The sequence below is a fragment of the Neodiprion pinetum genome, chromosome 2, assembly GCF_021155775.2.
Source record: "Neodiprion pinetum isolate iyNeoPine1 chromosome 2, iyNeoPine1.2, whole genome shotgun sequence".
NCBI classification, from domain to species: Eukaryota; Metazoa; Arthropoda; class Insecta; order Hymenoptera; family Diprionidae; genus Neodiprion; species Neodiprion pinetum.
In genome coordinates this window covers 37,563,913-37,591,356 of record NC_060233.1, presented here as the reverse complement: position 1 = coordinate 37,591,356, position 27,444 = coordinate 37,563,913, and the positions used below count along the sequence as shown (strand labels likewise).

General features: G+C 42.4%; 1 protein-coding gene across 12 annotated transcripts in view; it reads left to right on the top strand.

Moving 5' to 3' along the window:
• Nucleotides 1-27,444, top strand: part of Liprin-gamma — an 82,404-nt gene that overhangs the window by 37,019 nt on the left and 17,941 nt on the right. For 7 of the 12 annotated variants that reach the window (XM_046613808.2, XM_046613806.2, XM_046613805.2 and 4 more), the window contains exons 2-6: nucleotides 5,606-5,721; nucleotides 21,524-21,875; nucleotides 22,387-22,740; nucleotides 24,009-24,397; nucleotides 26,604-26,822. In XM_046613808.2, the coding sequence (XP_046469764.1) occupies nucleotides 5,695-5,721; nucleotides 21,524-21,875; nucleotides 22,387-22,740; nucleotides 24,009-24,397; nucleotides 26,604-26,822 (1,341 nt within the window). In that variant the 5' untranslated portion in view covers nucleotides 5,606-5,694. Of the gene's footprint in view, nucleotides 1-4,115; nucleotides 4,310-5,605; nucleotides 5,722-21,523; nucleotides 21,876-22,386; nucleotides 22,741-24,008; nucleotides 24,398-26,603; nucleotides 26,823-27,444 lie in introns of those variants that run through there. The other 5 variants (XM_046613804.1, XM_046613803.2, XM_046613799.2 and 2 more) reach the window with 5 other exon arrangements.

Here is a 27,444-nt window from a genome sequence, read left to right as displayed (position 1 = left end):
ATTCAATCATGGATAGTAGAGAGAGTGGAAGTAGCCGAACCTCTAAAATATCGGACAGTATCGGCACGCGATTGGATGATTACTTATTGTACTTGTGACGCAGATGATGACAATACCGCGTGTCCGATCCATCAGTGAGTATTTGAGAGTCGCGTTTCTAGTCTTTTTTCCGCGTCTCGAAAGGATGAAACGAAAAATTTAATGGACCGAAACGTTAACATACCGAATTTGCCACTTGACTCGGTGACGATGATGCTTATCTGTCAATTCTCACACCTGATCCCGAGACCGAGTCGGTATTTGCCGTTTGATGTCCACGTACATCGTGTTCGGCGTAAACTTTACTCAGCTTTTCCTTTTCACTCCAAAATTAATGAAATGGCTCGAAGCACGTGCTCGTTTCCGAGTCAATGCTCATGCACAGCGATGGCAAAGATTTAGAATTTTATTTATAGAAATCTTAAAGGTACGGTAAATGCTTACGTCTATTTCCAGACGCCAGCTTAGTTCGATGTGCCTTCTTCCACTTCCGGTATCAATGCCACTGCTTGAACCTGCTCCAACTTCCATACATATGTATATTTGTTAACCCAAACATTGCCTGAGTTACATTGACGAAACTGCGATGAAACTTGGTCTTTTTTTAAATAAACGTACAAACGGTCTACCTGGGAATTTACTTGCTCCTTAGGGAGACCCGCACGATAAAGGGAGTTTGTGCTTCTTTTAAAATTGGGTATTTTCTGTGAAGCAGAGTTTCCCATCGGCATTCTTTTAAAACGATACTCGTACATTTTCCACTCTTATTGTGGAAGTTAATACCTATAAAATATTCCCTTTTATAATCAGATACGGTCTAAGTATTACACGAGTAAAAACAGCTGTCGCAAGCCATCCGATTAACGAGTGTTTAGATTTTAGACAGTACAGGAACGCGCCTAATCTATCGAACTACAAATAATCGTTCAAATGATTCCTTGTAAACAAAATAGGTACACGCTTTCAATACGGAATTGAGAATTTCTTGTGAATTTTAAATTGTTTTTCGAACTGTCGATCAGACTTTGGTTCAATCAAACAGAACCCAACTTTCTCAATCTTGAATTGAGAGAAATAGATCGAACCGACAATAAACTGAGCGTCGTGCAAGCTGTTCCAGTAAGTGAGCTGTCAGCTGTTAAATTTCAACGTACCTTTTATCCGCCAGATTAAAGTCCGGCTACAAGTGATTAAAAAACTTCAATTCGACCTGACGACTTTAAAAAAAAAAAAAAGTGGCAGGCAAATTTTTTGCCATACGTCACGACTCTAGAGTGTTTTAATTAAAACATTATGACCGAGTAAGATCGCGTTATGATAACGCGGTGTGTTACCTCGTTTTAATTCGATGAAAAACTTATAATTACATGTATATGTAATCGGTTCTCCCTGCACCTCTCTCAACAACTTCACCATAATTTATGCCAGACTCGTTTGTACGTGCAATGCATATCCAAAGCGTATATACTATTACGACGTTGCCTATCTTAAATTGAATAAAGCGCGTGCAGATTTACGTACGTGAGATTAAAACGTCTTCTCGTTACTCGCGTGCTAAACGATGACATTGGTGCAAAAATGAATTTATATACCCGTCGTGTTCGTCTACGTAATATCGATGAGTAATTTTCGGTGAATAACGTTCCTCGATCCCAAATAACGAGAGCCAGTCCCCTCCTACGGAGCGCAAACTTCTGTGTATCCACCCTAATATTAGCAGCCCGCGTTTATCCAATCAGTTTAATTAGATCGTGTATCCCACATCGAAAAACGGTTCTCCCAATCAGCCTTCTCTCTGGAATAGTTCGACTGACCATCGAAGGCTGTCCAAGCCGTAGAAGAGAATGCGATACTTGGTAGAAACCAGGAAGGAATAATGCATCAAGAGCGTTAGTCACCCGAAGGACATTTCGAGGATTCCCGAGTGAATAGTAGAGTTGAATCCCCGTCCATAGATATACGCTCATGGTCAATAATGTACCCAGGGGTAATTTTATCATCCAATATCTCTTCTCGATCCGGATGAACTATTCATCCGGAATTGTGCTATTTCTCTTCCAGATCCTTTTCTTATCCCATTTGCAATTACAGGATACCGCCAGTACGCTTCCGCCTCCCAATTCTCAAAGGTAAAATTACGCGAATAATTGCCGCGTAGAATCTCGTCGAATCCGAGTTGTTTAAGCCAATTTCAAGACCTTGCTTGATTGGCCGATTGAGAAACTTCTGGACAGTAGCGCCTGGTCTAAGCTTTCCGAGTAAACGTCGGGCTTGTCGGGCTGCCTATCGCCAGGATTAACGACACTCCTAATTTTCGACGAATACAAAGTATGATCGAATTTCTCGGATCCAATATTCGCCGCCTCGGATCCCATGGATAAAATACGCCTGGATCTGGCATTCCGCCAATTTCAATCACGCCGGAATAAAGATGAAGTCTTCCAGAGCTTTCGTACATCGGTCACTTATATACCCTCTTACATCGGATTGTACGAATTAAAGGTGATCCTTCGCGGTGGAATCGGCGAATTTCCTGGGACTCGATAAACACTAATTGTAAGTTAATACACTTGCCGTCCCAACACGCGATTCCAACTATCAAGGGGAAGTAATCGGAATGGTTGCATGCGAATGGGAAACGCCTAGACGCGAAGCTTGTTTGCGCTTGGTTCAGACCAATTTCTCGGGACACTAAGCAGTACGTTTGACGGGTTACGCGTAGGTCACGGCACCTTGAGCCTTGTGCAGATACGGGGTGCCGGTAATGAACCTTTTTCTCCCGCGATTTCTCGCCCTGGCGAAACAGCGGCCGGCAAAAACCTCGAGAATATGTCGAGATTACATTTTTTTCCCCCAAAATCATTGCAAGCTTGGTTCTGTTCGTATTGATTAGGACCCTCGACCTCATCCGGTGCGATATTTCTTCCGTTCGCATGACGTGGCAAATTGTCTAAACCAAGTGGTGCGGAGCTGTATAGACGACCTGGCCTAACGACGTTAGTTTGTCGATTGGATGCCGGACTATCGAAGGACGATGGTTCCGGGGGCTGATAATTGCCGATTGCGTCGGACAGGGGAGGAATTTCTCCACCCGCGAAAAATGAAATCCTACAAGCCAAAGCGTTGGCCTGACGAAATTCGGCCTCGTTGCATCTCCGAGCAGGATCAGAACTCGGAAAACCCGCTCGCGTCTCCGTTTTTAATTAGTGACGACACCGTTTTTTTATGGATAACAATTACTCGCAAATCACTTTACCGTGCATTGACTGTAAGGAGAAATAAGTAAATTGCGCACGATTGGAAGATGCTAAAAATCACAAAGTAATACTTCGAATGCGATGTTAAATTTTCAGACGTCTAATTAGTTGGAAGGTTTGAATTCCATAAGAAAAAATCTTCTAAACAAGCTAGATGAATAAAAATAAAAATTCGTGGAATGAATTTCATTTCACCTTTTTACAAGTATGTCTTTAATATGTACGAGAAAGTTTTTACCTTTTTAACGAGGAGTGTTTTGTGTAGGTTGCGGTATGTTTATAATGTACCTCTGCTTCATTAATTATTAGAGTAAACGCGAGGTTCAGTCTTGCATAAATATTCACTAACTAGAACCGAGTGAGTTGCAATATACGCTTAAATGTGTTCCTATTTTCAGACGAATACCTTTCGCATACATATACCTACAGTTATAGTTGAAAACCGAAGAGTTTTCTAAACGAGCTGTACGTTATTTAACATAACGAGCATCGAATTTCGCAAAATTCGACATTGCCGGTTGGAAAAATTCGCTGGAATCGAAGCAAGTGACCGAAATTAGTGTTTTACTTTCCTCTATCACAGCTGCCGCATTATAGCGTTCGTTCACCGGAAGCGAAGGGTCGATCAACTAGCGAAATTCCAAATCGATGACCGTAAATGCACCGTGCACTCGACTGGTAATCAGATCCGAGGTATAGATCTGCGGAATCATTGACGTTGATCATTGACGTTTCCAATCCGGTTTCGCAATTGCGAAATTGACTCCGCGACGAGGAATCGAACCGAGAAATAAAAACCGGCGTCTCATTGCTTTTCAGACGAACAACACAGCGTGCATGTATTATTATAGACTGTGAAAGAAATGTGATCGAAGCTGAGAAGTATAATACAAGCCAAAACTTGAAAACCAATTTGAACATGAGCACGGCTATCGACGGTGGCGTCGAGACCCCGAAATCCCGGGGGGTGTTCTCCAGGGCCTTCGCAAAGCGCGTTCAACCCTTCGAGGAAGGTAAGTTTTACGCATTTAGGGTATACACCATGCGCTTGGGTTATATATACACATAATATATATATTCGGCACATGGAATCATGCGCGCGAGAAAGCTACAACCCCGAAATGCGAAGAGGGTTTAATCCATTTGGTCGATTCCCAAAGTGATATATTACATACTTGCTATAAGGTAGCGTTCACTCGCGACGCACTCAGCCTATGACACTCTTCCTTGGCCCCCTTTGTACGAAATCCTACACTCTTTACTCCGAACTGGATACACGTATCGAATACCTCCGCATATATTTATCATATACGATATTAAAGGACGAATCGATGCGAATCACCGAACTGGCCTTGCGATGTTCTGGGGGGCGGGGAGTATAAAATCATGCCTATTTTATTATTAAAGAAAATGAAAACACTTGGACACAATCTTTAAAACTTGTCTATCGATCCGAGCTCGTGGCTAGATCTTCGACTGCAATCCCAAAATTTTAACATACAAATTTTTTTTCATAATTTTTTGTTGTAATCGTATATCTTTGAAAGAGAATTTTTTTTAACCATTGGTTTATGAGCTTGAACCCGAAAAGGTATTTTCAACCCGGAAAAATTTTTCTACGTATTACGAAATGGACAGTGATATCAGGAGATGCTCCACCGCAAAAGCCCTCGAGTTAAAAGTCGTTCGCTACTTATACGCGCCATGTCGCAATTTTTTTATCAATTTGAAAGACAAAATTCTAAAATGTTCGTGAAAGTATAAATAATAAAGCCCTCAAACTCAAATCGCTGTCATCTTCTTTTGCCACCTGTCTTAATCCAGTGTGAAATACACGTGGATTCAAGTTTAAGCTTATTCGATGTCCAATACAACTTTATCGACTTCAAAGGTTTGAACATCTAGTGATCAGAAGATAGCAAATATTTAAACAGCATACTGGGAAAACAGAATTTCGATGTTAATTAACTTCTACACGTGTTGCATGAGGTATCATACGAGTATTATAGGTATGGGTAGACAACATGGTAGGTACATACCTATACGACTATTTTCAAACATCCCCCACTGCGGTCGAGTATCTCGTTTTCCGTAAAAATGCCAACGACGGATTATTTGGGAAAGTTATACATCGTTTCGGGAGGGGCGAGAGAACATAAATTCTTTGCAAGCTGTTAAATTATTGCCAAATTATCGACATGTGGATTTGAGTGTTGGTATACGTGCATGACGCACAAGCTCGTACCGTAGGGTGCGGGCTATATCATCCCCTGCATGACTAAACCTCCGTTGTTATTTATCCGTTGCAGCTCTGAAGAGCCTGAATCGCTTGAACAAGGAGGGCGAAGCGTTTCTACCCCTCGAGGATGACGTCACACCACACCCCACCCTGGCCTTGATGCGCCGGATTCTCGCCGACGCGCAGGTGAGTCAATGAAATTTTTTCGCTCATCATTTCGAGGTTTGCGTCAATGCGAAAACCCCCTGAGCTGTTTTAAATAAGGGCGGATATTTCTGGGAGGGAAACTGCCGTTATTTATTTTTAGGTTTTTTTTTTCCGTTTCTTATCACCAAACGTACCGAGGTGAAACAAATTGAAAAACTTTCAAGTATCTAATACTCGAGAATTTTGCAAGGAAATTGTGATTTTTCAGAAAGTTGAGTCAGCAAAATAGCGCTCCTATATGTGGTATATATGTATATAGCATAAGCCTCGTCTTTATATACAATATAAATTCAACCTCTCCGCACGGTCGAAAATTTACTCGATTTACTCGAGACGCTCTCCTCGACGGTTTTAATAAGCATTAAGGTTGAGCTCTTCCTGGTTGGCTCGGGAGGAAACCGAGCCGGTGCAGAATGATGATTCGAGCGGTACGCGAAGCTGGGAAGGAAAAAATATCTGCGTGTCGTTGGAGACAACCCGAGTTAATTAGAACCGCGTAGTAGTAACCGTAGTTTCTAATTCCCTCGGTTCTCCCCTCTCGGAAAACCGTATAACAGCCCCGAGTCTTCCGCCGTGGATATCGTATACGTATAAAGTACCTCGATCTTAATAACATTCTGCCCCAATTTCACGTGCATCGTATACGTTGAAAGTTCATCCGGTTTCCTCTGAAGGCGATTCGAAGAATTCGTGTACCTATCAGTTGTTGATTCGTTCTAGTTCCGTTGAAAAGTAGGACTTAAAAATTGACACGGTTTTGCTATAAGATACGAGTAAAGCGTGAGCGATGAAATGCGAAACTTTCGGACAAATTTAATTGCCCCGGAAAGAAAATTTGAGCTCTTTTTATCTCGCGCGTTGATTAAACGAACTACACGCCGCTGTGCCAACTTGCCTTTATCTCATTCGCTTCAGCCTCTTAAGAACCGGAGAATTGAGGCGTGTAAAAGTCGAAAGCGAGAATCCCGGGTCAGTTGTTAACTACCTTGCAGCATTCGCCACCACGTAGAGAAACCTTTGTCTATAAACCGGCTTTGTCCTCTAGCAGTGGTGTATATGTATAGTTGGCGCAAGCGACCTCCCGGTCCCCAGGATTGCGAGAATTTCTCTCGGGGGAAATGCTGCTGCTTCTCATATTTATTAAGTGAGGAAGAGCAGAAGGAGAGGGAGGTACTCTAAAGAGAGACGCGGAAAGCCGGATAGATAGACGCTATGCAGAAAGACGCGCCGCTGTGGAGAATTAGGACAGGAGAGAATTATATCGTCGTATAACCATCGGCGCGAATACCATCGGGAAATGGAGGTAGGAAATGGTCAATGGCCGGGATTCGGTTCGAACTTTAATCCGGCAGGCACGCACGTACAGCTGTGTTTCGGAAATCAATTCCGAACTTTTGAAGTTTCCTTCAAACCAACTTCGCAACGTCTATTTTATGAAGCACAGGAATTTTCCAGTTTTCAGAAACACGACGTTTTTCACTCGAGGCGAGTCACGTGACTACGTAAGATAAACTTCGAACGATAATTACGCTTCGCGAATTACGACTCTAGCGTACACAAGTCACTTTCCGACTGACGAGTAGACAATTTCGTCGGATTCGAAAGTTTCATTCAAGCATTTGATCACAAGTTGCGCAGAGTTAGATTACACGCATGTGTTTTAAAATCTGATCACTGCGGACGTATATTCGACAGCTGAACTTCTCGGTTAATCCAAGCACATTTGAAGAACTTCTTTTTTATCCAAATTGCACGCTGTCGGCCATCAAGGATCAAAAAGTCACTTTGGATCATGAGTTTGACACACAAATGTTGTAATATAGTCACATGATTCTCAATAAATTGCATGGATTCGAGAAACGAATGGATTATACTACTTGGCTATAGGAAACGCATATTTTGGTGGGGTGCATTTCCATTTAAAATGTGCTGGCAAGAATATTTGCCAACCTCTATACACATACTTGAACCGGTTGTTGACTTCCGGGATAAGATTCTCTGATGCCAGAAGTGGATTTACTCTCCGCGTGTTGAGCAGCGAAAAACGAGGCATGAAATTTTTTCCTCTTCTCTCGCGGCTTCGGCTCTAAGGGTGTCCTTGAGAAAAACTAGGCCAAAGTATCTGGCCAAGGGTGCAAGACGGTGTGTTCTCAATGGAAAGTGAGGGGTTCCAGTAGCATTTTCTCTGCTATTTTCGTTTGAAACAACAATCGCGAGACTTCCGAATCAGATGTTCACAGTTTAAATTAACCGTGCCACTCGGCTTCTAATTGAAACTCAGTAATGATTGAATCGCGTTGTTTGTGTAGAGAAATAAGCGAACCGTGATATTCGCAAAATACACTTCTATACTCTGCATTACTTCCACTTGCAAAAGAAGGGTTAACGAATAATCGTAATCAGTTTTTGACGTATATGTTGGCGAGAATTCTCTTGATCTTTTTTAGGGTATATAAATGACTAATTGGAGCAAAAGAGGGTGAATTTATTGAATTCCATCGAAGCCGAGAACAGCAGCTGGTTGGGAATGATGAAAACCCATAAAACGATGAAAAATCGACGTACTTATGAAGGAATAAGAGAGCAGCCCTGAAAGAACACTGTAATCAATGGTCACGGCTTAGTATTCACCGCATTCGAAGCCCTGGCAGAAGCCTTAATAAAACTGAATCTGGAATCCCAGAGTTGACAGATTCGTACATCTGTGTAGCCTTTTGCACGCAGCAGACTTCTCACAAACGTATTCCCATTGCTTTCACAAATGAATATTATACGTGCGTACCAAGAATAGGAATTTACAGAATATGTAAAGGTAAAACAGGCCGTAGCTTGTGGGGACGGTTTATAATGGATAAAGCCGGGTAAAATACGAAAATAAAGTAAATTCACCGCGAAATTACGGAACCGAGGTTCTCGCTGATTGCGGGTAATTCTTTCATACGAATAGGAGCGGTGAGTTTGTACTTTTCAAAATTGGCAGACCGAATGAGCACGCTGTTCGTCTTCAGGGTTGAAATAAGATGAAATTGCTTAAAATTGCACTCCGAAGCTCGCTGCGTTGCGTGCTTGTCCTCAAGGTCTCTTCAGGCCTTGCCTCTTATTTTGCTGTCGTGCATTTATACCTATAATAGGGTAATATAATCTGAACAAATAATTCAAGGTAGCTTATTTCTGAACCCAATGGCAACGAGGACTTTCCATTCATAACTCTTATGATGAAGGATAAATCGCGTGGATTAAATAAGGAAGGATTTATCGGCGAAGCTTTCCGAATCATATCTCTGAGTCAGCGTTAAAATCTATGTCCTTATAGCGACCCTCGAACCTGGCAAATACAGCCTGTATAATTCGATATCGAATCGCAACAAAAATGGTACTTGGAAATATTTAGTTGGTCATAATGCGAGGTGTTTTTATCCAGATCAGATAACAGGCAGATCGCATATACAGTTCTTGGGAAACTGTAGGTGTAAGATTGAAAATACAAAAGGATCCAGCGGCTCGTGTGAAATTGCTATACTTCTGTCCCCGAATAGCTCAAAGCGCAGAAAAGTCACGTTCCCTGACACGATTTCCAGCAAAACAGATCAAATCTTCGAACACGTAGGTACCAAAATCATCTTAAAATTGCTTGAAACGATTCAGCGAATATTCAAACTAGGAATCATGTTAAATAAGATAAAAAGCTACGTGACAAATATGCGGCAAACCGAACTTCCACTGAACCGGAAATGCGGTAACCTGTGGAAGACCGTATAACTTTCATAGCGTGAATTTCGATCCCTGCACATCCATCACGGGGAAGCGGATAAGTGTTTGAGAACAAGGTTAGGCGGGACACGGAGATTACACAATGGGGTAATGGTGATATATGACGAGGAAAATTGGTTCGGCACGCGCCCTACAACAATATAAGTAGGTATAAGACGACGAGACCACGCAATGGCGGTTCGCACGCACAGACGCATCGCGTTGAAATTAATGCCCGGTCTTCTCGCATTACACCGTCACTCACTGTCAGAACATGGGAACACCATTGAACCTACCGAGTTTCCGCCGGCGTTTAACGCTGTGTATCCATTTGCTCTCATTTTTACCTCCGCTTAGACCGAAGAGCATGCGCTGAAATCGTTGGCTGTATCGGCAGGTGCAAATTATCCCAGACGTGATTCACCAAGATCTTCGATCAATATGAATTTCAAATTTCAAGCAGATGTTAAAAGGCGTTCGGCACCCGGTGCACGTACTTGAAGCCTGTCGTTATTAACTAACCTTCAGCGAACGTGACGGACAATGACATCGCAATTTTGTATCTCTGGACCTCTTCGTACGTTTCACATCTCGTCTTATCTCAGTTCGGCGAAGGGTGGATGGAATGACGGTCTGAGAATGAGAGAGAAAAACAATATATTCGGGGACAAGATGTCTGATAGGAGATCTGTAGAAACTTTCAGAACGATTTCGACAAACGTTATGTGTATACCTATCGAATGAACATTCTTCCGAGTTATCGTAGCGGTTACTTGGTTCACGTCTCACCATCAGATTCCCATTTTGCCGGGGTGTAAAAGTGTGGCTCGTTTCAACTAATGCATATTACATTATCGATCTTCTCTTCTTATCAAATTCCGAAGACTCGACGCGATATTGACATTTCATTTTCAGGCACTTGAGATCTCGGGTTTCCTATATTACATCAATCAAATTATATTACGTCTCTGTCGTTCACGCTGGATATTAAATGCTTCAGAGAAAGATACAGACAGTGCAAGTATATCGTTATTCTTTATACATACGCACGTTGTACCGAAAGCAGAGAAATCGACGCGACGCTTCTGATAAAAATATATATATTTATTTACGGTGGACTAACAATAAGTGCGATACAAAACGTAACGCGATCGATACACGACGAAAACTACTTCGCGTTAGTCTTTGAATATTATTAGGCGAATACATTTCGAGTGCCTATTCCCTTGCTAAGTGGTTCCATGAATACCACGCCAGTTGCAAACGAGCGGCCCTGCCAGTTTTTTTTTGGTTTTTTGTTATTTATGCTCGAAATATTTATCGATCAGATGTATAGTAGAATGTTTTCCTTTTTGTCCACAATTCTGAATTGCGATTAGAATTGAATAAAAAAAAAAAGAACAAAGTCAACGCTTATATCATGTATAACCGTAGGCGTGAGTTTATGTTTCTTGCTACTCAATTTGAAATGTCAATACCCAGTCTGGGATGGAAAACAATAAGTTCCCGAATTCCCGAACGACCTCAGCCTGCGATATTAAGGCACGGTGAGGAAAGTCTTACGCTGCATCAGCGAGGAGTTATTTTTTTCCGAAGAAAGACAAATTTATCCAATACCGAGGAAAAATTCACGTAGGTATTTCCGTAATTTAATACGTGACGATGTATGTACGTTCGGAAAAATTACACGTCAAATCCTGTGATGTACATTGAATTTATAAAACTTGAAGATTTTCCGACGAATCGCAAAAATTTTGATTGAAAAAAAAGACACGTATTTGTATCTACTCATTTGCAAATGTTATTTTATAAACAGTTTTACACAGGGTAAATTTCAGCGTTTCGCGACGAATATTTGAGAGAGATAGAGATTACGTAGGTATATTTTCGCCAGGAATGAAATGGAGAATAGTAATTTCTAAAATGCAATTTAACTTCACTGCCGTAACTGGTACCCACTCTCGGAAATTGCTGTTTGAGCAACGTGTTCTCGAAGTATTTTAATTTCCGGAATGTATTTTGCATTTCGAATAGTACATTCTTGATATTACAACCTGGATGCTGTATAAATTGACACCACATCTGTTTCAATGAGTAGCTAGAGTTGGCTACGATTGTAAAAGAATTTTCAATTGCAATTAAATTTGTGAAAGCATACAAGCTAAAGGAAAAAAAAACGAAAAAAAAACGAGGAAGAAGTTAGAATTATTATTATTTTTACGCTTGCAATAACATTGGCGCATAAGTATAAGGTGAGGAAACGTATAGGTAACACATCACGTATATACGCGATCCGCTAACTTTACGAGATGGTAAAATTTTTCCGACGTTAAGATACGGCCGTGCATATTGGTTTTGACATTCACGGTCCCGCGGCACTTTCCTCGATCTCAATATCGTCCTATTTCCATGACAATTCATGAAAAATATCGAATTGGATTACCATTTGTTTCACCCGTCTGTTTTACCTCTCCACGATTCTGGACTCTGTTGAACCACTTTTCGGCTTGTCGCCCGCAGAGATGAAAGACGACTCTGTATCCCTTTGATATGTATAGTCTCACGGACTTGTGCAGCATGTATTATGGATCGCGGTGGAATTATCGACGGGGAAAAAGATGAAGAAAGAAATGAGGAAAAATATTGACAACTGTCTCTGTCGAAAGACTCACGGTGGAAAAATAAAAAAAAAACATATGCCTCCTTATCCCGAAACTCTATGAACACAGCTTTTGTTCGGTTTCATTCACTTTAGTTGTACAGAAACCAGTTACTTCGATAACTTATCACGAATAGCCACTAAACTACTTAAAATCTTCGAGAAAACCTTCGAAACTGAACAAACAACTCATATCTGGATGCCGTAAAAACTCTGCCTTAGAACTCGGACAGATTTATCTGAAGGGGAAAATCGTGGAAAACTTTTCTCTTAAATGACATACTTACATTTTATACATTTTATTTGACATTTGGAACACATTCCACGGGTCTCAGAGTTTTTTGGAAATAGAACCGAAAGTTGTATACTTTATAAACACTATTTTTTGCTGCTATTTTTTCGACGTGACTTCGATTAATAAGAAGCCATGAAATATGATCCTCTTAGAGGCACTTATTTTTCTGCGTGACTCAGCGCAGAGCATCGATTAAAAAGAACCAGCCCCCTAGCCGGGAAGATGGATTGAAATTTCTGTTTCCGAAATACAATTTTTAAGGTTTGAACACAGGGAATTCTGGGGAAGCTGGTGTTAAAAATTTTACACACGTATCGACGAAGAGAGTAATATTCTTTCGCCAAGTTATTCATCAAAGCGAATCTCTGTCCCTAAATAACTATTATTACTTCTCAGTTATAACAATTACTGACGAGAAGTTTTCGACTGCGAAATCAACCTTGGAATCCGTATATATATATATATATATATGTACACGTGGCTTCAATGGTTCGAAGGAAAGAGCTTCTGACGGTTATATTATAGGTGGCGCAATATCATTTTGCTACAAAAAGCAGCTAGTAACAAGTTTCGCATTATGTACCTAGCTACATACAAATATATGCTATTCCGGCGCCTGAGGCCAGAGGAGTTTCTAACTTCGAAGTTACTCTCTCACCTCCAATGTGAGCTAGTAGTTTTCGTCCTCTTTGGGGAGCAAGCGAGGAATCGCCCTCCGTGAAACTTCGCGCAACGCGCATCTAGCGAGTATTTAATATCGCTCTGCCACCCACATGCAGGCGCACTGGCAAACTCACACACGCAAATTTCAGTCCATGCATATTATGCTGATAGATTTGCACAACTTGTAGTGTGCACATCCTGCAGGGTCACAACCTATGGATTTATGCATGCAATACGATAAGATCGGCGATGCTCAACTATTATAGGCAAGTATAAATACGATATTTATGCTACCGAGGGAGTGAAAATGTTCAAGAGGTTCAAGTACGGAGCAAGAGATTTCGATTTTTTTAATTTTCATCGGTTTAGCTTGAACACTGATTGTGAGAAGGCTTGTTTTCCCACGGCGACTGAGGCACTTACAAGTTGTGACGGTCGCGAATCGCTATCCGACCTGAATTTGCTGCCTTGTTAAATTATCCATGTCTATACAGGCGCGAGTTATTTATGGAGATCCATTAGCCTTGGTGGAGAGATGGAAAGTGAAAAATTTAGTGGAAACTGACGGTGACGAGTCCGAAAAATTTTCCAGTTTGTCGTGCAATCGTACTTTTTGTAGGGAAGAAGGAAGTATCCGCGGTAGAACGGAATTCGATACGTCGATCAAGTTTGTATTATGACAAAAAAAAAATGTCATCCAGTTCTTTCTTGAATATTGAAAAGGTGTGAAAATTGTTGGAATATCTGGTTTACGAAGCCTTGTTGAAGAGGGTGAAAGATGATGGGTAGCAAAAATTTACTGGAAATCACAGAGAAAATCACGGAGACCATAAAAGTGAAATACACGTCGGGTCTGCCCGTTCGTATAGTGGTTCATGACATTTATTACCAGGAGCGAGAAAAACAGCAGGAACAAAACTTTGCATAAATATTGAACTTCACGGCTAATACTGATGATTATTTTCACAAAAGACCAAGGACCTTTACCGAAATATATTTCTTATTCACACTTCGTACCACCGATAAAATTACTTACAATTAATCAATTGTAGGTACGAGATGCTAATTTGACCATGCAATGTTACGCTGGGCTTCGGTTTATAAAGATAACAAAGATATTATGACTGGCCACTGTTTCTTTCACCACGAAAGATTTTACGAAACATGTTCTCCACTCATATATATATATATATATACGATGGTGACGTTTTCTCTGAGGAAGTAGACAGCCTGGTAGGTAGTTAAAAACAGTCTAACGATCAGTTTGCAATTTTAAGACAAATAACGTGCGTTGACGATGAAAATGTTTCATCAGTCCGAATGTTTGAGTTCCTCTGCATAAAGTAATTACAACGTGACTGGCTCTGTGCTTTCCCCACTTGTCGAAGTGGAAATGCGTAACTGGTCCCGTTATCGCTGAAAGCTGCGCAGCCCTTGCACTTGAACGCGGAGGGTATGATTATAGGTAATCATGAAGGTATTGAATATTCATTTACCTTGTCGGGTGCCCGCACCCAACGCGAATCACCCTCCGCGGAACGGGTTATACATGTTCGTACAGATGTCTACGCATCGTATCCCTACCGACTATCTTTACAATCTGGTTCGATGCTCGCGTGCATAGAAATATGGATTTCGACCCTCGCCTTGACGCAGGCTCCCTTGAAACTGGAATATAACCGGCAGCCGGTCGTGGGCGTAAATGAAAAATGCAAAATCAGGAAGCGAGAGGCCGCGTGCATGGTCGCTTGTTTGATGAACAGCTAAGTGGCTTCGGCTGTTCCCTCTCTCTTCGCTTCTCCGTCCTCTCGCCATTCTCGAATCTCTCCTCTTCGGTCTCTCACTGCTTCCTCTCTCTCGGCAGCGAGAAACGCGCCGCGACAGCGGCTTGTGTATTCAGAGAGAATCTCGCGTACAATATTGCCCTTGTCACAAAGGAGGCCCAACCCACCCAACCACCCACCCACCCACCCATCCATCCATCTATCCATCTCTTTCGCCCCTGGTTCTCGTTCAATGTTGTCCCGGATACCCGCTCGGAATTTCCACCAGTCGCGATGCTAAAAACTTTCCCGAATTTCGGAGTATAACACTGGAGAATCAAATTCTTACTTGTACAATATTTTCACGAAACTTTGGGCTTCCGGTATTGCGGGGCAATAAAACGTGTCGAGCACCCTGCATCTAAACTTAACCCAATTTGGGTGAGAAATGATCCAGTCCAGTTCGTACCGACCGTGAATTGATTCGCTGTTACGTGGGGGAAGAAAAATCCGTCGTCGTTGATATCGTTTAATATTGTAGGTATACGCTAGAGAATCCCGTACTTGTTCGCCGGGATTCGATTGCGGTGAAATTCTGATACCCAACCAGGAAACTAAGTCACAAATCAGTTGCTTGTGACATCGGCATCGTAGGTTCACTTACGTCCAAACCTACGCATGTAACAGGATATCGAATAACTTGTCAGCCTCAGTGGTCAGCACCTCGGTTATCCGGGTATTGAAGAAAGGGTTCACGGTACGAACGATTTGTTGGCAATTGGTAAGGGCTGTACTCGTAGGAAATTTTTGCTAAGCTCATCGACCCGCGGAAGCTACGTGGATAATACTATCAGGACCATGTTAAAAAACCCGATAATAGGTTAAACGGGAAACTTCGTTTCTTAATTGCTTTGATAACGCGGCGTCATGGCTGCAGAGTATGGGTGAAAGGTATTTACTAAAAAAACAAGTATTTTGGAAATCATCGAAGAAAGGAATTAAATATGATTTAGACATTAATCAGACAGTAATCTTTGAGTGTCAAATGAATTTTTTATTCCAAACAAGTCTAGCACCCAATTATGCCACATCTAATGGTTGCTTCTTCTAACATTGTTCTAATAACATTATGCGCGTACGGAAATCTGATTATAATTTTTTTTTTTTGTCTATATTCTAAATATTGTAACTTTTTGAGATCCGTGAAAATATAGTGCACAAGCATTCCCTCCCGTGGAAAACCAAAACGCCATACGCTCCTTGGGAAACTCATTGAAACAGGGCCCCTTTTATAAACTCGCAAAAAGCTTTGCGGATGGTGTTATCGTTAGAGAGTGGGATAGAATATTGCGCATAAAAATCCTTTTTAAAATAAACCCCGGTTGTGTTTACTTCGCCTAAACGTTTCATTAACGATTCATAATCATGAACACTGTAGACGTTAACAGTCTCTTGGCTCTCAAAGAATTCGACTAAACATCTACCCACTCGGCCAGGCACCCGTACGTGTTTACGACCGTAATTAAAATAGAAGTAGAAATCGTGTTAAAAAATTAGTTTACTCTTCGATGAACCAAGCACCGATATCGCAATTCGGATTCCGGCAAGTGATCGCATTTGGATGTGGAACTATAATTTGTGGTTTATTATCTTTAACAAATTCTTCTTAATGTACCAGAAAAAAAATTTGCTGTCAAGAATGCGAAAGGAAAGTACCGACTGTCATTTTTGCTGCATGTGCAATTTTGGGGTACGAATATTTCGGGACTTTTTTAAAAGGCTTGCCTCGCCACTTCGCTGCAACCCGCATCCATCAATCCATGTGCATGCAGACGTCGAACTGGGTCGAGTCTGCTGACCTATATTCCCGCTCTGTTGACAGTACTTCTTCGATATGCATTGAACTGCCTGACAAAGAATAGAATGTACACCTACTTTACCTGCACTCCATATTTCCTTCGTCCCTTATTCACTGTTCGCTGTTCAGCACTCAGGATACAACTCGCCTCGGGCTTCGTGTCGCTCGCTGGTGCAACTTCTCCGTACTCGGGAAAACACGAGTTTAGCGTTAACTGGTTTCCGAACGAGGAACTTCGGTCGAAAAGTCAGCTGCACCTCGGAACCGAAATTGCCGGTGTTTTGAACCAGTATAGATAAAGTCTAAACGACCGTCTAAAATACACATACTATCCGTGAAATGCGTTAATTAAGGTTAATATACATATTAGAGACGGTCGTTGAGACTCCGTACCTGTGTTCTATCTGGGTACAGTATTATAAAATCGGCCCAATCGTATAAATTACTTTGTTCCCCTTTAAACTGAGAAATCTGCATAACTGGAAAAGAAGAGACTGAGTGAAGAGTAAAAATTGGAATAGTGTGGATTGAGGGTTGTTGTCATCATTTCTACACTGCAGAATGATTGGCACGTTAACGCAATCGCAATTCGTCATGGATGCAATAGTTTAACTTAACTGAGCATAAACTTCTCCGGCATAGAATTTATGTCGAAAGTTGTGTGTGCGTATATTGTTTACCTTCATTATGCATCGTCAGCTTGTGTAGTCACGAGTGTGGACACAACTGCAACGGCCAGATTAAAACGCCCGCAGTGAAATGCAAGTTTGTATGCTTATATTCGTCGAGTGCAGTGGTGGGGAAACTCGTCCGAAATTTTATCATCCCAGTTTGGTCTCTTGCGTGAGCGAATTATAAGCCAAGCAGCTTGTGCAGCGACAGGCTCAATTTACATTTGAATGCCGATATCGTCGCGTCTGCTGCCACCCTTGAAACTCAAGATCTTCCCCATCATCACGGATATTCGACTATCTGAACTGTCCGCAATGCGTGTTACCGGGGAATTATAAAATTTTCAAACAGCCATAAGTCGGATGTGATATACAGTCAACGGTTAGCTGCGGCTTTTATCGTCTAAGAGTTTCGAATCTCCATGGGACCGATGATCGTTTATTCTCTTCACCTGAAAGTTGTTGAATTTTTCTTTCACGCTCTATTGATATCCTGCGCTCTTGGCAGAAAATCGAAAGCCACAATAGCCGCGGTTATTCAATGTGCCCACGGGTCGTTCATGCTCATTCATTTCCGTTCGTTCTCGTGCAAATATACCGTGTATACAGACATATTCTATATATCTGGAATCGCGTGACCTGCAAGCATACGGGAAACGCGATATGAAGCAGGTGAAACGCGGAATACGATCCAGTCTCTCTCATCGGCCACAAATGTCTTTTCTAATTTCTGGCAACGAGGTTTTTCGCTATTTCTGTTCCGACGATCACCCCGTGGCACACTTTCCTGATCTATTCTTCAATCCTGAGATTTGGAACTCGTTTAGGTCTCGTGCTTGTCCATAAAAAACTTGTACAACGTTCTTACTTCCGTGAGATATTATCTGGCCTGCATATCGTCTTATCCGTACTAGTTTCGTAACTTCGTAACTTCAAACGCCAAGTTATACAGCTCGCCAGTTGTACTTGCAGCGTATTTCCATCTCTGCGGTATCACGGGTGCACGCGGACTATTAGGCATGAACACGTAGAAAAGTTCTGTACGCATACAGTCAGCGTGCAACTTGTTAAATGCAATTAGGTATACAATTACAGCTGAGGGAAATAACAATACCTTCTGCTTGTAGATTGGACGGTCGCCGCGTTGTGCAAGTCTTAACCGCATTCTGTCCCATCCCGGAGATCAGTGAACCCTTTAAAGCTTATAGACTGTACGGTGTCACGTCTGCCTGACTCGAATGCACTCGGATGCAGCAGCGAACTCGGCATAATCACGTGCGATAGTGTATAATAGACCAGGCTGTGACTTACCAGGAAATGGTATGAACGAATAAAATCATTTGTCGTAGTCGAGTAACTCGGTCGAATCGCAAAAGCTTTTTTGTACTTCGAAATTTGCGAACCTATAAAAGTTGATAAATTTGTCTATAAATTAGCCCACCTGAAGATATAATTCAGCGTCTCGTTTTTCTTCACGGAAGCGACAATAAGGAGCAGTGCATTATAATTGCACGTTGAACGGGATAACGCAGTAATTTATACAGAGTCTCAGAGTCGAGGATAGTGTAAGGAACTTTAATCCGAATGAAATGGCATCCTTTTTTTGTTCTATTATTTTCACCTGGTCTTTGCGCATAAGTAAACTCCGTACTAAATCTTTAGAGTGAACAAATAAGCGGCAGCTCACGGATAATACAAGTAGCAAGATGAAGTTGGAAAGGAGACAAACGAAATGGCGAAGTAATTGCACTTCTGTAACGCGAGCAGCCGGCAGGGACACTCAAGTTTCTGAATTTACGTACAACTTACTTTACGGCTAACGTCAGTGGTGATAAATTTATTCCCTCACGCCTCGCATCCGCTGTGTATGACAGACTCTTTACTGCAGGAGCTACGAGTAAAACTGCTGCCCGGATGACGAATATCCTTATGCGAAATAACTAAATTTTTCGCATTTCTATTTTTTTATACTATCTATACTTTTTTCATACTTTCTTTTAAATTCTTTACGTTTTATTGTCAAGCAGCTAATATTTCTCGGTTTTTTTTCTCTTTGCCTCGTTTGCCGCACCGTACAAGTGCCATTGGAGTATGCAGATAAATTCTGTACCCGAGGGCCACAGCTCTGTATGTAATAATGTTTTTTTTATTTTCCTGTTATTATACACGGATGATATCAGGGACGAAGATAAATGCAATGTCATTTCCCGGGTCATAATTAAAGTTGTGTTAGTAATTAGTTTTCCTTCAACTTCGCGATAATGGAGTTTTTACATGTTGTTCGATCGAGAAAAAAAGAGCTCATCGTAGCTCAAAAACTTTCCACGACTGCGCAAAAAGTCTTGACGAAATCGAATCCTTCTTTGAATAGGCTGGTAGATCGAGCGGCTTCAATTTCGGCCTGACAGTAAATCACGCGGAGATATTGAAACGGTAAATCGAAATGAAAAATATTCATGATTTTTATATTATCAAACGTTATATCCACGCCAGCTGTGCGCGACAGCTCGAAGGTTGGGAAGGAAAAATCATGTCTCGATAAAATCTTGAGACACTCGCGGGTGAGCAATTTTAAAAGAATTTTAAGCCTATAATTCGATCAACGTCACGCAGTAACTCAGTTGTGAGAAAACTTTGTAACTACGACTGACGAAGTTTTGTATTTTACGTACACCTACGAAAACGAGAGAAACTGAAACGCGACGTAAAAAACTAAAAAGTGAAGAAAAAAATAGCAGCAGGAATTCCTATTTTGCCGAATGGTACGTCGTTACCCTCACGTTGAAAATGCTCGTGGCTGGCGCGTGTACCAAAGTGCCAATTTGCGGTGCTATTCTCTTTGTCTAACGAATAGCGAGTTTCAGAATGCGGGTATTTAACAGAGCCGGCTCTGTTTTTCGACCCACGGAATTGAAATTAATTTCGTTTTCCGTGAACGCGCGTTTCTCGCTGATTGAGTGGTACGAATGCAACTGGTGAAATTGGACTCTGGCCTACACCTACAAGCGGTAAATTAAATAACGCATCACTTTTAGATGCAAAGTTTTACAATGCTTCTTTTTTTACGATGTTATAAATTTGCGAGTACGGCGGATAAATTTCAAACCTGATTCCTCCATATTTTCTTTAGAAAAGTGTGTAGCGTGTAGAAACGGAAACCGTATCTCAAGTTTAACAACGATTTTAATCTCTGAATTTAAAAAACCGTCTCTTGATCTTATTTAAACCAACGAACTGCAACTCTGTAACTTGTTCTTGATTTTAATATCCTTGGTAGTAACTTGTCACCGATCATTTCTCGACAAGGCTTCGTTCGTATACAGGAAGTCGAATGGCGCTGAAATTTATATCGAATTGTTACACCGCGGTCTGCAGTGCTCCTCAGGTTTCTGATCGGCTCAACATAACGGCTGTGGTTTCCGTGTAACCGCTTTCCAGTGGCCCAAGAGCTCGGAGAACGTTTTTCTCCCACAGAAAAGTTTGTGCCAGAGATAAAAATTCGAAATGTAAGTGTCGTGTGATGCAAGTTGTAGATAACGTTACTTCGAATTTATCCGCGTGCAGTTATCGAGCTTCAACTGCATCTCGAGTTATCGGCCTTTCGCAGCTTCATTCAATCAATTATCTCAAATGAAATGTCCTTTGGAAGAGAAAACGTTGACATCTGCCGCTAAAACTCCGGTGCAACAAGTGGGACGAGTATCACTTCCACGAGATCCTGACTCTTTACCGTAAATTGGCAGGTAGCCAGAAGGCGAGTGGATGCTGTCAGTGAGATAGAGATTGCAGGCCGCAAGGTTATTCAAAAGCCTCTTACCTTTTATCGCTACCACCTCAGACAAGACTCTGCATCGAGAAATCATGCATCAGAGATGAAGAGGAGCGCCTTCTCGCCTCTTCGGAATCTCTTCTCCGAACGACAGTTTTCCAAACAAAATTGTCCGAGACAATATGAAACGGACTCTTCAAAGAAGAGCCGTGTTATATGACCATCGAATCTGAACATCTTTGTCATGGCAGCTGCTTGAAGTCTTGATTCCACGCAAACCCTTCTACGTAAACGGTCCCATTCAACCAACAGTGGAAAGTCTCATTTACCATGTTACGAATTTTTCTTTTCAGGCGAAACTCCGCGTGATGGTGGACGAGAACGCAGCCACGGGTGCCCGGCTTGACGGTGAGCTGGAACGAGCACGAGGCGAATGCGCGACGCTGAGAGGAGAGCTTCGCGAAGTCAGGGGTGCCTTGGTCCTGAACAACTCGAGCGGCGGTACCACCGGTGCTAACCTAAATCCCCCCCAAGACGGCGAGGCGCAAATACAGGAAGATCTTAAACGACTTAGCGCCGGCAGCAGCCCCGTTGATAAGCGAAGCTCAGCCAGCGACAAATCCGCCAGTCCAATCGAGAAGAGGGCGAGTCCAGTCGACAAAAAGGAACGCACTAGTCCCATAGACAGAAGGACGAGTCCCATAGGTGACAATTTAGAGCTTACCAATGTGTGATATACAGTATTCCACACTGTTAAGACTGATGGATTGTACGACGGGTTTTTTAATTTAATTGTGCGATAAAACAATTACCTTCAAGTGATTCTTTGTTACGCTAAAAAGTTTCTAGGATTTTCTTGTATAAGGTTACGATGAGAACAAGGAGTTCATTCCGTAGATTATACGTATAACGTAGAGAAAAAATATTATACGATATTAGTCTACTGTGATGATGAAGTTTCGTAGTGGCATGAAAACCACAGATAACGGCGACAAGACAAGTCGTGTGCAATAACGGAAACGTCTCGTTATCGTTTCTAAATCCCTAACAATCTTTCACAAAAATTTTCACGTTCCACGTGCCTGTTACGTAGCTAGCTTGAGCAGCCATCTTAGAAGTCGTAGTCACCTTTAATCCATGCAGTTTCCTCGAAACGCCTCAGCGGCGTTCGAGCCCGCCTTATAATTTTTTAATAGAATTTCATCATCCCTTGCAGAGAGGCACAATAATGGCTCGCCGTGCCGCAGCCCCAGCGAGAAAAATCGACGGCCTTGCGCCCCTGCCCTGGAGAAAACGCGGTTGGGTGGTTCGGGCGGGAGCGTAGATTCGAGGTCTGGAAGCGCCAGTCCTGACCGAGGATTTTCTACAAGGGGTAGTTTCCTGCACAGAGGGAACAGCGAACGTTCAAGCATCGAAAGGCTCCGCATCACCACGGGGCGTGTCGCTAAGGACGTTGCTGATCAGGACAAAGAAAGATCAGACATGGGGGACAGCGACGTGCGTGGTGACGATGATGAGCCGCCGGGACCCGCGCCTAGCAGTCGGCCAAACTCACCGACTAGTTCTCACGGTGGGTAATCTCGTTTTCAAGTTACGTCTCGACGAGGGGTTCATTCGGTAACGGACCCCACAAGCATTCCCGACCAAGCTTATCGCGTCTCTTTGAGCTCGAAAAACTTTTCCCAACATCAGACACGCTTCGGTCCCTCCGTTATATTTTTATCTGAATCAGCTAGACTCTTTCAAGTTTTAAAAAACTTCAATTTCACATCGCTAATAGTCTTGATAACTGCTAACGTCTTAACCAGTTCCGTATATTCGCGGTGGGAAAGCTTCTGGATGACTCGGCAATGTTGAGGTTATCATGGCGTCAGGGGTGCTCAAATTGTACTTCAAACTTACTGTTATTTTGATGCAGAAAGAGTTGAAATGAGCGTTTTTCAAGGCTGCAGCTGATGAAAAAGAAGCTTAACCTATTTGATTCCCCGCCTGAAATATTGTATAGGTAAATGATAACTTCAAAGTTGCGAGGTCGGACGCGACTTGAACAATGGCGGCTATGAAACTCCCACACCGATTTTGGCGCCTTTTCCTAAAATTCTAATGTGCGCGGTACTGTTTCTTGGTTTTCACCACTGTTATTGAACACGTATAAAGTAGCTGTTGAACCGAAATGCTGGTGTATTGTCCGCTTCGAAACAATTACACAACCACAGGGGGCGAGAGGAATCTGCTTTAAGTAGTATAACAATGGAATAAGACGTTGATTGTCTGATTTTAAGTGGCTTAACCTTATTGTAGACCTTCACCTTCACGCCAGTACCTACATCCACTGTGGGTAAAGAATTTATTCAAATGTTATTTGCAAAAGCATTTATTGCGCTAATTTCGAGATGTGGATTCGTTTTTAGTTTGATAGATAAACAAAGCAGCGATTGTGAATTGCTTGACTGGTATTGTGTCTCGAAAATTTCACGTCCCGAAAGAAAAATCGTACATTTTTATATTCGTCTATCTGATCAAGATTCACGAAGGCACGAGTCTGCCTCTCATTTTTTCGAATCGTAAAACTCGCTATATATTTTATATCGGTCCAGCGATACCCTCCATGGTGGCATTTCGTACCTAAATGTCAACCCTTGAGGCGTCTATAACTTTATAAATCATTTCTTTAACGATCTCGCACTGCAATTCGGGATTATGGTACCGGAGTGGATCAATACCTCAGTATGTCCAATGAATTTCTCCTCGACGTGCTTCCGTTACACCTTGACGGAGATGTCAACTCAACAACGCATCCTGTCTTGTAATTAACTTGTAACGAGCGATATTTTCTAGCAGGCATAATTGGCGATCCTATCGTGGCATCCCGACTCTCAAACATACACGGTGGAAACAGCGGTCCAATCGAAGTCGCAAGTGCCAGAAGGCTTCGCTTGGAGAACGAGAGGCTGGTGGCGGAAGTAGCGAGATTAAGGCGGCTCCTCTTGAGTGGCGCGGGTCGTGGCGAGGTCGGCGACGAAGAAGTCGCCCTCGGCGAAGAGGGGCGAGTCGTGGCTTTGGAAATGGAGCTTCAGCTGGCCCGCGAGGCACTCCAGGTTCTGAAAGCAGATCGCAAGCGTTTGAAGGCCGAGAAATTCGATCTTCTTAATCAAATGAAGGATCTGTACGTGACCCTCGAGGACAAAGAACGAGAACTTCGCGACTTTATACGAAACTACGAACAGGTGAGTAAATCCTGCTAGAGATTTATTGCTCGTCTATCGAGCTCCAAAAGGGAAGATTTATCATACGGTAAAGATTACATCGCTGCGGATTAACATTTTCGCTACCCTTTGCCGGAAAACGATTTGGCAGACGTTCAGGTTATGATTTTATTGAACTTCGGCGCAACCTTCAAAATAAATTCAGACCTGCAGCGCTCGCGGTTTTCTACCGACACTTGCGGAATACGTATATAGGTATACTCTCTCTCTTAAGTGAAGTGGGTATCCATTGCATATACGTTCAGCACTTGTCACCATTCCAGAAAACCGGATTAATTAGTAAATTGCAGTAGATTTGGTCGGATCTAGGTACGCATATATCTGTAAATTTTGCGGAAACCCTGACAAGAGTAGCGCATTTTGATTTTCCTTGTCCCTTGTTCCCCTTTCTCGAGACTGTGATCGTTACTCGTCGTTCTACGACTTAACCCACCCGGGCTTTTTGTCAGCCGTACACTAGGCGCGTGACTTGTTTGCCGAATCGAGCCTTTGCAGCCTCCAAACTTTGAAAGAACGCAACGCCTACCCAACCATATCCCGTACCTTTTCCCAGCTCCAGGCTTCTCCAGGATCGATACGCGGGTTTCACAATCAACAACGCGCCTTTCAAACAAATGGCTGAAAAAAAATCTCCATGATCCTTCCATTTTCAAACCCTTGCCAGATGTTTCTTTCCTCTTCAACATCGTCAACGATCAATTGCACCGTGTCATTAGCTTTTTTGTCTCCTCCTCCTCCTCCTCCTTCTCCTCCTCCTCCTCCTCCTCGATAATACCACGCTGTCACAATTTCCCCTCAATTTACCGCCCTCCTTCTCTTCCCCGCCCTGCATAAAGTCACCCTCATCTCCGGCCAATATATTTACGTATCGCTACGTCTTACCGAACGCGTCACTAACCCAGCTGTCGACTCACCGCCACATCTTCTCCCATCACTGGTACTGTAGACCTCTTCTTCCGTCGGGCGTTGACGCTGAAGCCACCGAGACAAGGGTGCGAGGATCGTATTATCACCGTTTGTCTTTCCGCGCAACAGCTCTCTCCGTGCGTATTCGGCGAAGCGAATTTTATGCGATAAACAAACTGGAGAGAAAGTCGTTGAAGAAAGCCGATGGATTAATCTTGACAGAGAAAGAGAGAGAGAGAGAGAGAGAGAGAGAGAGAGAGAGAGAGAGAGAGAGAGAGAAAGAGAGAGATATCGAAACAGACGGAATAGGGCCTGAGGGAGGATACGATGCTGAATGTGGTTTAATTTGAAACGAGTAATTCAAGGCTGTAACTGATCGACAGAAAATTAGAAGTGTCCGAAATGTTATTATTATGTCCGCACAGAAGGGGAGAAAAAAAATACTACCACGGTAAACATTCTCCCCGGCGATAATTTGATTTATGAGGATCGAGACTAAATACCATGGGGATGAAAATATATCACGTTATCCATAAAAATCCACGGACATATCACGTCAAACTAATAACAAAATATTATTAACCACGTCATGATGTATCCCACACGTCCGTACGGCAGATTGTTGAGTGCATATAAGCGTTCAAATCTTAGCCGCGCGTATATCTTTTCGCGTCAATTTATGATAACTGGGCTTTTAACACGTTTGACAGCACTGCAAAGAGGGTACGCTTTACTAATTATAAATATTTACTGATCGTAAATATCCATCTTTGCTGATGGAATCGATAGTCCAATTGATTTGCGATGTAAACAAATTGTGAAACTATTTTCATCGACGATAAGTAACAGCATGTATAAGTGTAAGTATAAGCGAAAACGTGGGATTTAGTTTAATCCGTTACTTAGCACCGTGTGTCAGATTCACTCTCTCGGATTCTCTCGCATTAATCATCCGCTAAAGTTAACCGAGGTATTTCTTTCCCCCTCTCCGTGAAATGATGATAATTCCCGAATTCCGAATCAATATTAAACGTGATTAATCGACGGTCGTTAGCCAACGTTCCACAAGAACGACGCAGAGTTAGTTTATCGTGTAGGATGAACGAAGGATCCAACGCGAAGGGTTTTTGCCAAATCGTGCATGCCCGCTTAGCGGGCGAATAGAAAATGTGGTTAAACGGGGTGAAAATGTATTCGGGGGGTTTTGGTTCCTGGATGAAGTGACTGCCCGGATATGGGTCTGTTTGACCGTTGGTTGCAGCGGATGCGAGAGAGCGAGGCGAAACTTGGCCGCTTGCAGCAACAAGGAGCTCTGGGTGGTGGACCAGGCGACGAGAGAGAGCGAGAGAGAGAGCGGGAGAGAGAGCGATGGAGTCTCTTGAGAGCGGCGAGGGATGAGGCGGACCGTAGTCTCAGCTTGGCTGCCAGTCTTGCCGACAAAGAAGCGGCCCTGCTGCACGCCCACGCGACTATACAAGAGGTAAAGAGTAGAGAGAGAGAGAGAGAGAGAGAAGGACGAGTACAAAAACGATCAGAGAAAGCTTCCGAGAGAGAGAGAGAGAGAGAGAGAGGGAGGGAGCGCGCGCGGTCTTTCTACTCTTACTCAAAACGCTTTATCGGTCAGAACGGCAGTTAGAGTCCGCTATGCAAAAATCGCACAGATTTTTCGTTTCGTTTTATGTATTTCGAAAATGACACAGTGCCTGAGTCCATTTCTTAAAAACAAAAAGCTTGAGGTCTGGTAGATACAGTCGAAAATTAATACCTGCAGATTATTCGTACCTGTTGTAGAGTCCTCAATTAAACTATATATTATATGTAGTTTTTTTTTTTTTTTTTTTTTTTTTTTCACTTTGTATAATAATTTAAGGGTCTTATATATTCGTGACACTCTCTAATCCGCCCATACAATTTTCTACCAAACAAACTCCGAGCTTGCAGTGTTCAATATCGTTTTACACGTATAAGAATGTATATTTTTCTAAATTTTCTGTTTGGTTCTCGCTACATCCTGTCACAAATACCCTTTCCAAGAACGTGACAGTGTCTTGACAAAATCTATCATCATTTACGACTTCGGTACCTACGGTAAAATTGTAAAA